This window comes from Microtus pennsylvanicus, chromosome 13 (assembly GCF_037038515.1).
Source record: "Microtus pennsylvanicus isolate mMicPen1 chromosome 13, mMicPen1.hap1, whole genome shotgun sequence".
NCBI lineage: Eukaryota > Metazoa > Chordata > Mammalia > Rodentia > Cricetidae > Microtus > Microtus pennsylvanicus.
This window is the reverse complement of record NC_134591.1, coordinates 73215461-73233331: the sequence shown is the minus strand read 5'-3', so window position 1 is coordinate 73233331 and position 17871 is coordinate 73215461. Positions and strand designations below refer to the sequence as shown.

The window sequence follows — 17871 nt, the reverse complement described above, 5'->3', positions numbered from 1 at the left end:
TCTCTCTCTCTCTCTCTCTCTCTCTCTGAAGTTAGGGTGTGCATAATCCTAAGGCTATGAAACCTCACATCCCATCTGAGGTGCCACCCAGATCTCATCTAGATTAAAAGTTGACTGAAAACAGGCAAGCCCTCAGGAGTGTGCATGCTTAGAACATGTGTGAGTATGGGGTGTGTGCACGCCCGCTGCTTAGAACGTGTGAATGTGGAGGGGACCTTTCTGGGGTCTGACAACATGGAACACAGAGCAGCCCCATCTGACTTCACCACAGACACCTGCTACAATGCTTTAGCTCTTGAGGGCAATGTGCTAAGAGAAATAAGCCAATCATATAACAACTCACGTGGGGCTGGAGAAATGGCTCAGCAGTTAAGAGTATGGGCTGTTCCCTCAGAGAACCCAAGTCCCCAGGACCCATCAGTGCCCAAAACTGTCACTACTTCTACAGAGATCCAGTGCCTCCAATGCCCACAGGCACCTGAACTCATAACACAGACATACATATTTTTTAAGTCTTTTTAATCATTTACATGAGCCCATATTTGAGCAGAGAAGGAGCTCAGCTTCTATGAGGTACCCAGAGCAGTCAGGTTCAAAGAGAAAGAAAGAGGCAGGAAAGGGGAGTTGAGGAGGGAGAAGAGAGCTTCGGGTTTGTAAGACACGGCCCCCAGCAGCTTGAAGGCTGTGCTTAACACTACTCCTGTGTGTGCTTAGAAACGCTTAGGATGGGGCAGACTTGGTGCAGTCTTTGAGACAGGCTCTCTGTGCATGCAGCCAGCAAATTCATGTTCTTCCCGTCCCCTGTCTCAACCTCCCAAGTTCTGGGGTTACAAGCATGCTCCATCACACCCGTCTTTGTCCTCTGGATGGTTGTTTGTTTACGGTCTTTAGGAGCCCCACTTCTCCTCTCCTCCTTTGGGGTTGCTATGTGCTCAAGCCCAAAGAATCAACTGTAGCAGAAGACCCTAGGGCCCAGCCTAGTCTACCCAGCCCTGCTTAGAGCCCACGCTCCTTGAACCAGTCCTTATAGTCAAGTCAGGAGATGTGCCTGCCGGGTACGTAGTTCCTCCCATAAACAGGGGGAATTGCCCAGAAACCCCCGGGCCCAGAGATGTCGAGTGGGCCCTGCCTGTGGTCTGGGAGGTGACGTTCCTCATCACCCAGTACTCTCGCAGTTGGTTCGCCTGAGATGTATTCAGCCTACACGTTCAGTAAACACTTATTAATTCAGTAAGAACAGTCTAGAAAAAAAAACCTGAGGTCAGAGAGTCCAGCCAGGAACAGACCTCAGCAATGTCCCCTTCCTGACAGCAGACTCAAAGTGGGTCAGCGGAGTAGCATTCCTAGGTGACTCAGTTTCCCTGGATACTTTTCTCCTACCGGCTCTAAGAATATTCTGGGATGCCGGGGGTCCTCGACCTGCTTCCCACCAGGTCAGGCCCCTGAGCAGGGGACAGTCTTCCTTTGATGGAGTCGTGACAGAAGAGGGCTCAGCAAGCTCCAGTCAGGAAGTGGCTGCCTGCTCCTCATTGGTCATTGTTTAAAAAAAGAGATAACAGCTTTGGAAATACTGGGGCCACAAAGCTCTCAGCAGAGCTTGGAACTTGGACAGTGTGATGGGTATTCCCAGAGGGAGGCAAGAGACAGACAGAGGTAGGGCATGGATGCACACATGCACGCATACACACACTCACACACACACACACACACACACACACACACACACACACACACACAGGGGGAGAGAGAGAGAGAACACAGGGAAAGAGGTTAAAGCTAGTGGTGGGCAGGGAGGCGGGGCGAGAGAGAGGCTGTGAGCCCTCTCGTGTTCCCTGAGCCTGGGTGACTCATCGATGCATCCAAGGCCTGCTGTGGGAATAGGGGAGCCCAGTGCAGCAGACCACAGCCCTGTTGCCGTCATCACTGAATGACAAGACACGGGGGAGAAGCCTCATTACAAGCTTTGCGTCAGTTCCACTCTGGATTCTCCTGAGAGGAGAGATCCTGACGTCTCTCCTGGGGCAAGGCTCTTGCCAGCACCTCCATTGAAGCAGCCACAGACACCTTCTTTGGGTCCCAGATTCGGGGTGTCTAAGAAGCTCCTGCTGGGAACAGGTATTCGGGAGGTTGAGGATGCAGGTGGATGGGGCAGTATCCCACACTGACCCCTGAGTTCTCAGCCTTGGGACCCATAGAGGGACCACAACATGGATGGAAGAATCAACTGGGAGTCCCTGGAGCTGGCCTGACTCTCAGTGGCCTGCTCACCCTTCCTTCCATGCCCCTGTTTGCGTCCAGCATGCCATGCCTGGTGCACATTGTAGGTATGCGAGAGGGGGGAGTCCTAGTCCCTGCAGGGTGACACACCATCAGTTCAGCAGTTCGGGGCTAGGGGCTGGAGAGACGGCTCAGAGGTTAAGAGCACTGACTGCTCTTCCAGAGGTCCTGAGTTCAATTCCCAGCAACCACATGGTGGCTCACAGCCATCTATAATGAGATCTGGTGCCCTCTTCTGGCATGCAAGCATACATGGAAGTAATGTTGTATACATAATAAATAAATAAATAAGTAAATAAATAAATAAATAAATCTTTAAAAAGAAAGAGAGAGAGAGAGACAGCAGTTAGGTGCTATGTCATTGGCTTGGGAGAAGTCACATGCACAAGTATTGGATGACGGTGCCAGAGGGCCCTGAGATGGATCATTGCAGGTATGTAGTGCATTCGAATAGTTTACTAAACACCATGGACATTCAGAGTTCAGGCCCCAGAGCCAAGAGACTGACAGCCTAGTGGAGGCTCCGAAGGGAGGAATCGAGGCCCATGAGGGCGGGAAGGTTTCATAGCACACACCCGCAGCCAGGCTCTCAGGTTGCCAGGCAGGAGGCAGGGAAGGGGTGGGAAGGAGGGAGTATGGCCACCGGTACCCCCTTTGATGTAAACTCAATTTCAGGTTAGAGACGCTGGCCCCTGGGTCACTGTTAGGTGTCTGTCAGTGTCTGAGAGGAGAAGGAAGAGGAGGAAGAAAAGGAGGAGGAAGAGGAGGAGGAGGAGGCCTGCAGATGTTGAGGCCTGAACAGCAGCTGGATCCTCACATCTTTGCTACATGATCTTGCCTCAGCATCATTGTTAGGGATGTGCTAAATGAACAAACACATGGGGAATCTCTTGGCAGTGTCTGATGTTGTTCTAGTGTCCCATGGCTAGGTCACTGTCCCAAACTTGAGGAGCATGCAAGAAGGTTCCCTGAAGGGAGTGACCCACAAGCTGGGTCTAAGACAAACCGTGACGTCCCTGAATGCCACCTCCTCTGAGCCTCCTGTCTGCCCTGTAGGTCTCCTACCCATGGATGATGGGCCCAATACCTTGGCCAATGCCACAGCCACCTCAGGCCACACAGCAGCCACACCAGTCAGCCTCGCCACCCCACATGCACTTCCACGAGGGCTTCCGGCCAGCAACAATGCAGAGAAGTTGGTCGCAGGGTTGCCCCAGGCCCACCATGGTCCCGCCTGCCCCTTTCCAGCGGCCCATGAGTGCCAACGGGAAGATGTTTTCCTTCATGATGGATCCCAAGTCCCCTGTCATCAAGCAAGGTATGTACCAGGCTCTGGCGGTGACCTCCAGCATGCGCTTAAAGCCAGGAAGATAGATCACCCTTGCTTTTCGCTTTTCTCTGATTCTAAACATGAACTATAACTCATTGTAAAAGGCACAATAGTAGAGAGGAGAGAGGGCTGGGTAGGTAAAGGGGCTGTTACCAAGCCTAACAACCTGAGTTTGATTCCCAGAACCCCCAAGCTGTCTTCTGACCTCCTTACACATGCCATGGGGTACAGGCACATGTATGAATGAAATGGGGGACCGGAGAGATGGCTCAGAGGTTAAGAGAACTGGTTGCTCTTCCAAAGGTCCTGAGTTCGATTCCCAGCACCCACATCACAAGCATTTCTAACTCCAGTTCCGGGCCATCTGACACCTTCTTCTGGCCTCTTCGGGCACAACACTCATGGGCTGCATGGACATACATGCAGGCAAAACATTCATGTGCATCAAATCAAATCATAAGTCTTTAAAATGTTTTGAGCTGGTGGTGGTGGCACACACCTTTAACCCCAGCACTGGGAGACAGAAGCAGGCAGATCTCTGTGAGTTCAAGGTCAGCCTGGTCTACAGAGTTGGGCTTGTAGCTATCTGTAATGAGATCTGGCGCCCTCTTCTGGTGTGCAGGCATACATGCAGGCAAAACACTGTATACATAATAAAAAATAAATCTTTAAAATAAGTAAATAAATGAAATGCTATTTTAAAAACATGATTACTTAAATAGAGAAGGCAGGGGATGTAGTTAGTAGGGTGTTTGCCTAGTATGTACAGAGGCACATGCACCCTCCCCCAGACATGTGCGCAGGGACACACAGGCATACACAAATTAAAATAATAATAATAAAGGCTGGGCATGGCGGCAGTGCACTCTGGGGGCAGAGACAGGAAGATCTCTGTGAGTTTGAGGCGAGCCTGATCTACAGAGAGTATCCCAGGACTATATAGTCAGGGCTATCTATAAAGTGAGACCCTGTTTGAATAATAATAATAATCAAAGCCAGAGAAAATATAAACTTCAGAGCAAGGTGCATGGCTTATGCATTTAACTCAGAAGGCTGAGGCCAGAAGACCACAGAGAATTGGGAGCCACCCTGCTCTGTGCGGTGAGTTTGGGGCAGCATCTCAGAGAATGGAAAGTAAGGTGACCTTCGAGGGGAAACCATGATGACGGCTCAGGCATGGGGCCCCTCCAGGCTTGGGAACCCACCATGCCTTGTTCTCTGTGGATGTCACACAGTGTGGGCCAGCGCCATGGAACTGTCAGAGCAATGCATGGCCGAAGGACTCTCGGGGACGATACCTCCCACCGAGATCTTCATGGACCAGGACCTGGGCCAGCAAGACAAGGTGAGGGGGCCTTGAGGGGGAGGGGGACATGGTGCTCTAGCAGCCAGAGGCCACCTCTTCTCTGTGTCCTTTCTTCAAGGAACCACTTCTTATCTAATGGACAGTCGCGTCCACAGACAGTTTACTGAGCATCTGCTATGAGCCAGGCTGAGCCCCTAATGACACTCTCAGCTCCTTCTGCCTTTGGAGGCTGCAGAACAGATTTACTGCTAGGGAAACTTCAAACCAGAGAGGTTAAGTGACATGCCCAAAGGCGTACAGTGCAAGGAGTAGAACTAGATTCGCATCCAGGTCTGGCACACTTCTCTCACACACCCAATCAGCCCCAAGTGATTGTACAGCGGTGGGAAAAACACACCCATACTGGTGGGAGGGAGTGAGAACCGTGGTTGGGGACAGCTGAGCCAAGGTGATGCCTTAGAGAAGAGGAGAGGAGAGGTCAGAGGCTGAACCCTTAAGGGAATCAGCATGGTTGAGCTTAGAAACTACCACTCCCCACCTAGCCACAGCTTGAAAACAAAACAGAAGCCTGAGAAGGTGCGCCTCAGCCAGTAGAAGGCTTGCGCCTACCATGCAGGTACCAACATGCAGGAGGGTCCCCCTGGCTTCGGTCCCCAATACTGCATAAGGCAAGCAGGTAAGGCACACTTGTAATCCCAAGCACTCAGAGGTAGCACCAGGAGGATGAGAGGCTCAGGGTCATCCTGAGTTGTATAATAAGCTCGGGGCCAGCCTGGCCTACGTGAGACCCTGCCTCCAAATGAAGAGGCCACAACAAAGCACAGCCCGCCAATGCCTCACTTTCCTTACAGACCAGGGTCAGAGCCCAGGGAGGTCCTGCGTGTGGGAAACAGGAACAGGAGGTTCCTCCCACACTGGGTCACAACCTGAGATTTCTGTAGCTAGGGCTAGGAGGCAGTTCTGAGGCTGGTGTCCTGAGGCCAGACCATGAGGTGCTGTGGAAAAACGAGAAACCACCTTGAGGACACCGTCACTAGTCTGTCATCCTGCAGCAAGCCACCCCGAAACCCAGTGGTAAAAAGAAGCCACCACCATTCCCCCATCTCCTACGAGTTGACTCGCACAATGGTCCTCTGCCTGTGTCCTGCAGCTTATGCACAATCGCGGGGCTGGCGGTCTCAGGCGGTAGCAGCCATACGTAGGTCTGGGTCCTCAGCCAGACGGTGGAAATGGCAAGCTCTCTGCAGGCAGTCTCTCCCTGGCACAGCAGCCCCCAGGTCCCCATGTGCCATGGCGGACCCTGCTGTACCTTGACTGCTCACTTGGAACTCCCTCCCTCTGTACCACTTCCACTACCTTCCGTCTATCCGTCCGTCTGTCCACTCCGCTTACTCCGAGCTCACTCACTGTATCTTAGTCACTTTCCATCTGTGCGCTGGAGTCACAAGCTGGCTGAGACTCAGTGGACAGGAGAAGAAACATCACCTGCTGACAAAAGCCACAAAGTCACCATGTCTAGCCCACCACAGTTGTAAGCTGGGAATAAAATGAAAACAGAGTAACTTTCGCTGTTTCGCACCGTTTATGCCCTGATTTCCCAAGGTGCCTCTAAGGACAAGGAACAATCAACAACCAGGTAAAAAATGTTCATTAGGCAATCTTATTGGACAGTTGAAAGGCTGACAAGCTTCAGGTGTAACTGGATCTAGGCTCTTCAGTGACGTCATTGGAATACTAGCCTGTTCTACTCTTTGTCCCCCTTGCCGTCCGACATTCTCCAGCAGGCCAGTTTCCTGTGCTGGACAGGATGACTGTGGCCAAGTTCAAGCCTCTGTACTTAAAGTCCATTATCCAAGACCCTTGCCGCCATCTTAAAATTCGTACATAGGGGCTCTGAGAAAACGTGGTTGACCAGCCTGGGTCACAGGGACATGAGGAGGAAGGAGAGGGAGGGAGGGACTTGACTGACACTCAGTACTACCAAGACCCACATGAACGGATTGCGTGACACTCCTTAAGGGGGGCATAGGGACCTCACCAGACACACAGAGGCCATTGCTGGACACCATACCTATAAAGGTCTGTTTATATCTAGGGTCCAGTACAGAACCAGGCTCTCAGTAGGCACCCAAGAAATGTTTGTGCCATGAATAATGACCAAGCATATTCTATGCTGAACATAGAGGCCCCAAGTGGCTCGCTTTGGATGAGGCAGGGGTTGTCTGGGACAGCAGAGTACATTAGAAGCTGCGACATAAGTGTTAACAAGAGAAAGACGTGGAAGCAGCTGGCAATGCCAGCAGGCTCCTTCACGCCTGTGACATCTTCCGTCCCTAGACATGTACGTAGTTAGGATTCTGGTTTTCCGGTCTGTCTGACATTCTGAGGGGTTCAGGCTACTCTCTCCTGCTTTGGGGAAACAGGGAGAATTCTCTGGTCACTTGGTTCTCCTAGGGAGATGATGTCGCCTTGGCTCCTCCCGTGGGAAACTGCCGGCAGCACCCCCACACACACATCCCAGTGTTTTCAGAAGCCACCAGGCACTCCACTGTTTCTTGACTCAGTTCCCTGAGTACGCTCTCACGGGGGCTTCCAGAGGACATAGAGAATTTCAGGAGAGAGGAAAGGAAAAAAATGACCCCTCCACAATACATAAAAAGTATTAAATTAATACCCTTGTTGTGGTCAGAATGTGCTGGGACTGAATGCCATTCTAATTCCTTTGCTGGGTCTCCGACATTCTGGATGCGGGTCTCACAAGCAACCACACAGAGTGTTTATAAAGAAACCTTTCGCCCTCTGACAACCCTGGAGGGTTGCTGTTTACCACGTGAAAGCATTTTTTTCTGGGTAAAGGAAGTTTCTGTGCCTCTGAGGCTTCATTACAGGCACCTAGGTACAAGGGTGTGATTCTAACCCAACTCTAGTCTCTCTGCGGCCTTCCAAGAGACACAGAGTTTGTAAATTCCTCCTTGCCCTTCTGCCTACCTTCCCCCATTCCCACCTTCCCCAGAGTGACACCCATGGTTCCTCCATATTGTGGAAACAGGCCCAGCTTACCACCCACAGCCACCCCTACTAACCTCCCTCTTGTCTGCACACAGGATGAGATCATCCTGCTCCTGGGGAGAGAGGTCAACCGGCTCTCTGATTTTGAAATGGAGTCCAGATACAAAGATGTCGTGATAATGAACCTGCGGGGTGAGTTGGCCGACCTGAGTCAAAGACTATCGGAGACAGCCGCTGCCGCCGCAGCCAGGCAGAGCGACAGGGGCACGCTGAAGTTCCAGGGCCTAGATGAAGGCGACGATCCCAGGCAGAAGGAGATTGAGGACATGAAAAGCCAGGTAGGACCGGAGACAAGTCCACCAGAGCTCAGAGTTCCCACGGTCAGAGTAGAGCCCGGGGTACAGATGGGAGGAGCTGGAAGAGGGGCATCTAGGACATCATGGAGGTAAGGAGCAGAAGGTCACCAGGGGCCTAACTTCCCAAGACAGCATGTGTTGGGTCCTGGGGAACATTCTTTAGGGCTGTCATGGTTCTCTGATACATCCCACAGAAAGACTGTGGTAGCCCCAGAGACGCCCAGGAGCTGCTGGAGCTTGCGCAGCTCACTGGAGGTTGCAGAACTCTCTGCCCAGTTGACCCCACACCCTCATCCCAGCTGCTTCTTTCTATCCCAGTGCGTGGTTTCCTTGCATTAATGACTGCCCATCCCACCCAGCATGCCCCAGTCTAAGAGAGTTCCGGGCAGTTAGCCCAGGGATGGGGATTCCCAGCCCATCCGATTCCAACACCTCCTCAAGGCCTGAAGGTTGCCGCTGGCTCGGTAACAGGCAGTGTCATCAAATGAGAACTCCCCATTGGACGGTCTCCATTAACCAGGAAGCTTCCAGTCTCTGGGGACTAGATCCAAATTCTTGTTTTATGGTAACAGCACTTGGGCTGAGGAGATGGCTCAACTGTTACAGTGCTTGCTGTGCAAACACAAGGACCAGACTTTGATCCCCAGGCCCGTGGAAAAGAGCAAGGCATGCAGTATGTGTGGGAAACTCTTAGAAGGCCCCACGTCTAGATAAAGAGCAACAATCAGTCAATGGAGGGGTCAGCCAGAAACACGCATGCCTGTAAGCGGCACTAAATGGGCTTAGTATGATGTATATAGTTATATAGATTTATAGATATATAGATATCATACATATATATTATATAGCAATAATTTATAGTACATATCTGTATAGATGTAATAATAATGATTAGAGATGAAAAAGTCAGGAATATGAGAGAGAGTGGGACACGGGGGGACTTGGAAAAGGAGGGGAGAGGCGGAAATTATGTAAATACAGTACTCATATATGAAATTCTTAAAATATTCTAATTAAAAATACTTAAAATAAGCAAGGTATGGTGGTACACACTCATAATGCCAGCACTGGTGAGGTAGCGACAAGGCCTTCAGCCTCTTCAGTCAGCCAGTCTAGTCAAAGAGGCAAGCCCCAGGCCCCAATAAGAAGCCCTTGGGAAGTCAGTGACTCCCCAAAAATAAGGTCTGAGGTTGACCTCTGGCCTCTACATGCACATATATACCCATACACATGAATATACCTGCATACATAACACTTGCATACATATGTCTGCATATACACCTGCAAACATATGCCTGCATACACATCTGCATACATACACCTGCATACACACCAGCATACATATGCCTGCATACACACCTGCAAGCATATGCCTGCATACACATTTGTATACATATGCCTGCATATTCACCTGCATACATATGCCTGAATATTCACCTGCATACATATGCCTGCATACACGCTTGCATACATATGCCTGCTTACACACCTGCAAAAATACGCCTGCACATGCATCTGCATACATACACCTGCATACACACCTTCATACATACAAAAAATATGAAAGAAATAATGTGTGGCCACATTGGTTGTGTACATAAACTATTAATGATTAACCGAGAGGGTCCAGTTCACTGTGCCAGTGCTATCCCTAGACTGGTAGGCCTGGGTTCTAAAGAAAGCAGTCTGAGGCCAGGCCATGGTGGCACACGCCTTTAATCTCAGCACTCGGGAGGCAGAGGCAGGTGGATCCCTGTGAGTTTGAGGACAGCCTGGTCCACAAGAGCTAGTTCCAGGACAGCTGGGACTGTTACACGGGGAAACACTGTCTCGAAAAACCAAGGATCCAGGAATGGTGGCACACACCTTTATTTCCAAAACTAGGGAGGCAGAGGCAGGTGGATCACTGTGAGTTCAGGGCCAGCCTGATCGACAGAGTGAATTCTAGAATAGCCAAGACTGTGCATAGAAACCCTGCTTCAAAAAAAAGGAAGGAGGGAAGAAGGAATGGACGTAGGAATGGAGGGAGGGAAGGAAGGAAGGAAGGAGGGAAGGAGGGAAGGAAGGAAGGAAGGAGGGAAGGAGGGAAGGAAGGAAGGAAAAAGAGAAAGGAATAAGGGAGGAAGAGAGGAAGGAAGGAAGGGAGGGAAGGAGGGAGGGGAAAGGAAGGAAGGAAGGAAGGAGGAAGAAAGGAAGGAAGGAAGGAAGGAAGGAAGAAAGAAAGAAAGAAAGAAAGAAAGAAAGAAAGAAAGAAAGAAAGAAAAGGCTGAGCAAGAGCAAACCAGTAAACATCATTCTTCCACGGCTCCCTTAAAGTGTGAGCCAAAGTAAACCCTCCTTCCCGAAGCTGGTTTTCTCAGGTATTTAGTCACAGCCTGTCTGAACCCAAAGATGCGCTGGATCTTAATCCAACTCCAGTTCCACGAGCTATTTTAGCGTCTGAACTATTTTATTGCCAGCAGAATCCTTGGGCAGAAGTCAAAACTGCACGGCAGGTTAATGAATGGCTCTGATTAATGAAGAGTCTCCTGAAAGCGCGTGCCTAACGATTTGCTCTCAACGCGCTCCATCCGCCACCGTGCCACTAGACCACGCTTGCCTTTCTGCGCCTGCGCTAATTAGCGCGCTGGTTATCACCTCTCGGCAATCATTCTTCTCGCGCTGTTAACTTTCTTATGATCCAATACCCGTTTTATTACACAGCCTAACCAGGCAATAAACATCCTGGGGCTTGTGCCAATGACAGACAATCTGGATATTTATTTGGGTAATGAAGGCTATGAAGACGGCTGAAAACTGTTTGCAATTTGAGACCCTGGGGCTGTGGCGCTTGATTGAAAAGAAATATTTTCCATCTGATGGCCTCGAACTCTCAGGGGCATCCCTTCCCATCTCGGCCACAAGTTCATCTTTAGAGAATGCCTTTGGTGTCCTGCACAAGAAAGATTTAGACTGAGAATTAGAAATGTTTGTTTTTAGTTTTGAATGTGTGTAGTGTCTGCCTGCACTTGTGAACCGGTGCACAGGCCTGTCCCACTCAGTCTTCTTCCCCTGAGACAGGATCGCTCAGCCTGGAGCTAGACTGGCAGCCAGCAAGCCCCAGGGACCACAGGGCTGGGCTTACAGGCTTGTGTGTTGACACTGTTGTTTGACATGTGGGTGCTGGGATCCGAACTCGGATCCTCATGCTTGAGCAGCAAGCTCTCTTACCCACTAAGCTATCTCTGAAACCCCTAGAAACATTTATTTCTAATTGCAGGTATCTTTTACAGTAAGCAGAAAGAGGTGAGTTGTCTTCATCCGGGGTTTATGTAGGAGAATGGGTTACAGTTGTAGCGTTGCAGAGATGTCCTGACGTATGGGGAAGCTAGGCTATACTTAGAGCAGCAATTGGATAGCTCTGGAGGCCGGAGCCGCAATAGGACAGCTCAGCCCTGGAGGACAGGTGTCCTGACTCCTGGGAAGCCAGGCTACCTGTGGCTGAGGTGCAGTCGGGGATGCTCTCCCAGCAGGATATAGCAATCCTGCTCTTCTTCCGGAGAGCCAATATAGCCAAGTTCAGCTCTGACCCCTTACGGCAGCATCCTTTTCTCCAGCCCAAGATGTTCTTTGGCTAACACTCCACTAAAGTGGAAGCATCTGCAGAAATGTAGCAATCTCCTCTGGCTCCTGGGAAAAAGTTGTTACCTTTTTTGCCCGGTCTTGCTCAGCCCCCTTTAAGGAGCATCCTTGCAAGGTTCTTCTGTGCTGCTCTGCCATGCTCAAGGCCCCGTAGGGGAGCGTCCCAGCCAGTTCTTCTAGTCTGAGGGTTGTCACCCAAGACTCTTTTGAGAAAGAGGAGTTTGGGAAGGAGGAGTCCAGGAGAGTAGCTGCCTCTGCCAGGGAGGGATAAATGTGGCTTCTACCTGAACAGAGAGGCTTATATAGGGTTTCTTGGGGGCGGAGTTTTCCCAGGGAGAAGAGGGATTGGTTAGTTTAGTTGGTCAGGGGCAGAGAAGGCTTTGACTTCATGGCCAAACTGTGTTTCTTTCACTGGTCCTTTTTAGCTTTTTGACTCTAATCTTAAGACCAGGGCATATTTCTTTCACTGGCTCTGATTCTAGAGACAAAGTGTGTTTCTTTGACACTGGTTTCAGAGTCAGGGCACATGTCTTTAGTCCTGGGTTCAGGAATAAAGATATTTTCCCCCTGGCCCAGGTCTCAGATCCAAGGAGTGTTTCTTTTACTGACTGGGTTCAGAGTCAGGATGCTCAGTGATTGGTTGGTTTCCTGCTCCAGTTGTCCCTTTCACCCTCCAGTTTCCAAAGCACACATTCGGGTGTGTCACTCCAAGGATGGTGAGGGATACAGCCTGTGCCCCCCCCCAAAACACACACACTGGCATTTACCCTCGTTGATTTTTTTTTCATTACTTAAAATTTTTTATTAGAAGATTTAAGTTCACACAATAAGAACTCTTAAAAAGTGAAAAGTTTTTACGTCCCAATAAGCCTCTCTGCCGACACAATAATACAATCAGACCAAATTAGAAAAAGCTCAGGTTTAATGAATACCAGCACTCCTGGGTGGCCTTCTAGCCCCCCAGAGAGGAGCTGGGAAGGAAGATCAGAAAACCATGTGTTTGGTCTCTGGGTTGCTGTTTAAATACACTGTGGGAGTGGTCTTGTGCATCTCTGGGGAGGGGTCACCATTTGGCAGGCTTTCTCCGGGGTGGAGTCTGGACTGAGGCAACTCCCAGAGGAGGGGGCTTGGGATGGAACTTCCACCCAAACATTCCAGACTCTCTGGGTATATGGATGCCAGGGGCTGGGGCGAAGCCTTAATCCAAACAAGAAGTAAAGGGGATTTAAATTTACAAAGTAAGAATTAATGAGCGGTAAAGGGGCGTCACGAGCCAAGCAGACCCGAAACCCACTGGAAATAGTAAAATGGGTGAAAATGTGAGAAGCCTTCAGGAGCGCCATCTGCTACTAAGACGTGAATTTGAACAGCGGCTCCTAACAGCCTCATGAGGACCGTGAGGCTGCCTATGGTTGGTCCAATCTAGCCATTCATGACGCATTGGGGTTTATATAAAGCATACTTAACATTCACTGAGATTTAATTATACGGTCATTTCCCACATAAAGGAACCTTCCCCTCTCACGGTCCCTTTCTAGTTTCCAGACGCTTCTCCTCCCCGACTCCCACATAGATAGTGCATTAAATATATATGGGGGCTGGAGAGATGGCTCGGCGGAACCCAGGCTGTTCTTGCAGAGGACCAGGGTTCAGTTCCCAGCACCCACAGGGTGGCTCACAATAGCCTGTGACTCCGGTTCCAGGTGGATCCAATGCCCTCTTCTGGCCTCCGAGGGCATCACAGATACATGTGGTGCACAGACATACATACAGGCGTATACTCATACACAAATAATATGAAAAAAGGAAAGAAAAAACTAAAAAACCTAGAAGATCCACTTATGACGTTTGTCCTTCTGAAATCAGCGGGAAGTCCAACGCAGGCCTGTGGCGCCATCTAGTGGTCAGATGCAGGTGCAGCGTCCTGTCACCCCACCACCAATACCACCATATGGGTGGAGCGGGACCGGCCCTTTTGTCTTTTTCATGCCAGGACTGTGACAGGGTGTGACGGTCTGTAGTCACCCGGTAGTTAAGTTTGTCTAGACGGATTCACAAGCATACACAAAAGTATTATAGTCTGTTTTCCTTCCTCCAAAGCAATCAGAAGCTAAAGCCAGCCGGGCGATGGTGGCGCACGCCTTTAATCCCAGCACTCGGGAGGCAGAGGCAGGCGGATCTCTGTGAGTTCGAGACCAGCCTGGTCTACAGAGCTAGTTCCAGGACAGGCTCCAAAGCCACAGAGAAACCCTGTCTCGAAAAACCAAAAAAAAAAAAAAAAAAAAGAAGCTAAAGCCAAAGCAGCACGAGATAATCATATAATCACGGGCATTGTCTAAGAGCTTTTAAGGCTATTAGCTTATAAAATCTCTCCACAGCCCTGAAAAGTCACTCTGGCATGACCACACTCACAGAACTAAATGCTGAGATAGGACCAGGCATGGCATGGCGGCACACGCCTTTAGTCCCAGTACTTGAGAACGGCAGAGGCAGGCAGATCTCTGTGAGTTTGAGACTAGCCAGTGATGATTGACGGGAACCCCAGGGCTGGTCTATTTCTGAGAGTTCCAACCACCTAAGAATGCACATTAAAGGACAGATATCCCAGGGCAGCGGCACCTTTGTCAGCCCCAAAACAATGTCCTGTGACACATCAGAATCTCTGCACAGGTTTGGGAAATAGCCCTGCGTCTTGGATCTGGGCCGGCTGCCCTCTGACTGTGTGCCACCTCCTCCCACAGATCAGTGCCCTTCAAAAAGGCTATAGCCAGATGCTGAGTCATACCCTGGCTGAGCGCAACTCAGAAATTGCATCGCTGAAGAATGAAGGTGAGAACTTAAAGAGAGACCACACCATCACATCAGGAGAGCTCTTCTGGAGTCAGGCTTAGGAGACGCTCCCTACCCCACCACTCACTCTTGTGGCCCTGGCAGACATCACCAATCAACCACCACGTTTTGCTCCCTGAGCTTGGACAGAGCCTCAGAGTTCTTAGCAACCCTCAGGCCATATTATCGGTGACTGGGGGTCTTCCCCAGATGTGTGTTTACCAGCCAGCTTTAGCCCAGGGACCACCTCAAAGTCAGCTATCCTGTGACCAAAGTCACTCAACATCTGAGTAGACATATTCTGTTAGCTAGCACCCATCTCTTCAGGGAGAACAAAGATGCTGAGTGGCCTGGAGCCCAGAGAACCATTTCCTTTAATGGGCTCTTAGCCCAAGTAAAGACATTTTACCAACTGATCAACTGAGGTACTTCCATGCTGAAGAATATGGAGAGGAGACAGATAACTCATAAGCCACCTTGCCAGCCACAGGGATTAATTAGCATGGATCCACCCATCCATCCACCCATCCATCTACCCACCCACCCATCCATCTACCCATCCATCCACCTATCTCTACCCATTCAACCATCCATCCATCCATCCACCCATCCACCCATCCAGCCAGCCATCCACCCACCCACCCACCCATCCATCCATCCACCCATCCATCCATCCACCCACCCACCCATCCATCCATCCACCCACCCATCTATCCACCCACCCATCCATCTACCCCTATAGTACTTTACTGGGAGGAGAACCCTGAGCAAGTCATAATCAGTTCCTACAAGGGTGACGCAATGACAGTCAAATCGGTAAGTAAGCAAGCATCTGGGAGATTAAATGATGCTGTAAAGAAAACAACATGGGCCAGCATGGTGGTGAAGGGCTTCGGGAGTAAGGAAAAGGAGACCACATGTGTCCGCAGGAAGAGCCCTGTAGGAACAGAGTGCTGTTAGCAGCCGTGCATGCAAAGGTCCTGGGGTAGGAACCAGCTAGCTCTGCTGAAGGCGCAGCAGGTGAGTCTCAGGGAAAGGAAAATTGTGAGGGGGGGGTGTCAGAGAAGAAGGCAGAGCCAAATCCCACAGGGAATTGTCTTCTAAGTGTGCTAGGAAGCCACTGGGGTATTTGAAGCAGAGCGCAGTGTGTTCTCAATACCAGAGGGGATAGAGGCAGTAGGAGAGAGAAAGGGAAGAGTGTCAAGAATTCCAGAACAGAGGTCCAGGGAAGCAGTTCAGTCGGTAAGGTATTTGCAAGGGTACCCAAGTTCAATCCCCGGAACTTATGTTAAAAGTCGGCATGGTGGTGCACACTGGTAATCCCTGCACAGGGGACGCAGAGACAGCAGGATCCCTGGGATTCATACAACTAATAAGCTCTGGGCTTGGTGAGAGACCCTATCTCAAAAAACAAACAAACAAAAAAAGAGAGTAAGGGAAAGTCAGACATCAATGTTTAGCCGGGCAACAGGCAGGAAGAGCATCTCCTCCTCTGGGAAGAGATTCTGTGTGGAAGAAAGGGCCACACAACATGGTCTCAGCCGCATTCCAGCTCCTGGGGTCTTCAGTGGCAGCCATGACAGTAATCCTCGCTGTGTCTTTGGTTTGCTCGAAACAGGGATGGTGACACCGTTACAGAAAAATGTGTCAGTGCAGAATGAGCAAGTTCAGCAGATGAAGGAGGAAGTGAACCAACTGAAGAATCAGAACAAGGAGAAGGATCTCCAGCTGGAAGCCCTGAGCTCCAGAGTGAGTGTCCAGGTCACCGTCTCCCGAGTGCTCAGTATGAGGGACCCACACCGGTCATGTGGCATGTCCCTCTTCACTTCTCTTTTTTTATATTTATTTATTTATTATGTATACAATATTCTGTCTGTGTGTATGCCTGCAGGCCAGAAGAGGGTACCAGACCCCATTACAGATGGTTGTGAGCCACCATGTGGTTGCTGGGAATTGAACTCGGGACCTTTGGAAGAGCAGGCAATGCTCTTAACCTCTGAGCCATCTCTCCAGCCCCTCTCTTCACTTCTCTTAACCTTGACTTTGGACAACACAGCCTCCTCCCGCAGCATGGGGTCCAAGCACACAAGGAGGACTTGCCCGAAGACTAAATCCTAAAATGTCCTCCTCGACAGACCAACATAGAGAGCCAGATTCCCTATGGCTTTTCTTTTCTTTCTAAGAATTGTTTTCTTTTTAAACATTCTTGTCTGCACGGGTAGGTGAGTGCAGCACCTGTAGTGGCCAGAAGAGGGTGCAAGATCCCCCTGGGGTGTTTATGTGTTGCCATGTGGGTGCTGGGAATTGAACCTGGGTCCTCTGAAAGAGCAGCCAGTGCTCTTAACCACTGAGCTATCTCTCCAGCCCCCTCCGTGCAGCTTTCCAAAGAACAGTGAGCACGAGAACAGAATTACCATCATGCAGAGTCTAACTCACAAGCATGTCCATTCTGCCCTAGTTTCATTTCTGTGGCTGAGGTAAAATATCTTGACTCCCCCACAAAGAAAAAGAAAAAAAAAGCAACTCAGGAAAGAAAGGATTCATCAGATTTATTTGCCTTACAATTCTAGGCTATAGTTCACCACTGAGGGGAAGTCAAGGCAGGGACTGGAAGCCTCCTGTCCTTAGTCAAGGGCAAAGAGAGAATGATCCCACAGACCCTGCTTGCTTGTTGTCGTTGTTACCTCTCTCATGCTGTTCAGGACCCCTTACCTAGGGAGTGGTCCCACCACAATGGGCTGGGTCTTCCCACATCCGTTAAGAATCACAAAACCTCCCCCGATAGGCATACACACAGGTCAGCCCAGGTCAATCATTCCTCACCCTATTCCCAGGCAAGCTGACAGTTAAAACTGGAAAGATTGTTATGTGGAATCACTGGGTGGGATAAAGGGCATCTTTTTACGCTCCAGCTGCCTGCTACCCAGTCCCCTCCAAAGGGAGGGCTGCATTTCCCTCCGCTGCCAGGTGGTCACAACCTGAGAAACAACCAGATGCAGCCCTTGGTGCCACCCCAGTCTCCGGTGGCATCCCACACCTGTTCCCTTACCCAGCTCTTCAAAGATGGGCTTTTCTCATGATGCGGATTGCCAGCTTCCGAAAAGGAATTGAGATCTCAGATCTTTAGAGAGGCAGGAACCCGG

At 50.2% G+C, this 17871-nt stretch overlaps 1 protein-coding gene across 1 annotated transcript in view; it reads left to right on the top strand.

Moving 5' to 3' along the window:
- Fhad1 (forkhead associated phosphopeptide binding domain 1) overlaps nucleotides 1–17871 on the top strand; it is a 114421-nt gene that overhangs the window by 21424 nt on the left and 75126 nt on the right. Inside the window, exons 3-7 of the mRNA XM_075944925.1 lie at nucleotides 3334–3595; nucleotides 4843–4952; nucleotides 8018–8260; nucleotides 14641–14728; nucleotides 16347–16477. Of these exons, the coding sequence (XP_075801040.1) occupies nucleotides 3334–3595; nucleotides 4843–4952; nucleotides 8018–8260; nucleotides 14641–14728; nucleotides 16347–16477 (834 nt within the window). The remainder of the gene's footprint in view (nucleotides 1–3333; nucleotides 3596–4842; nucleotides 4953–8017; nucleotides 8261–14640; nucleotides 14729–16346; nucleotides 16478–17871) is intronic.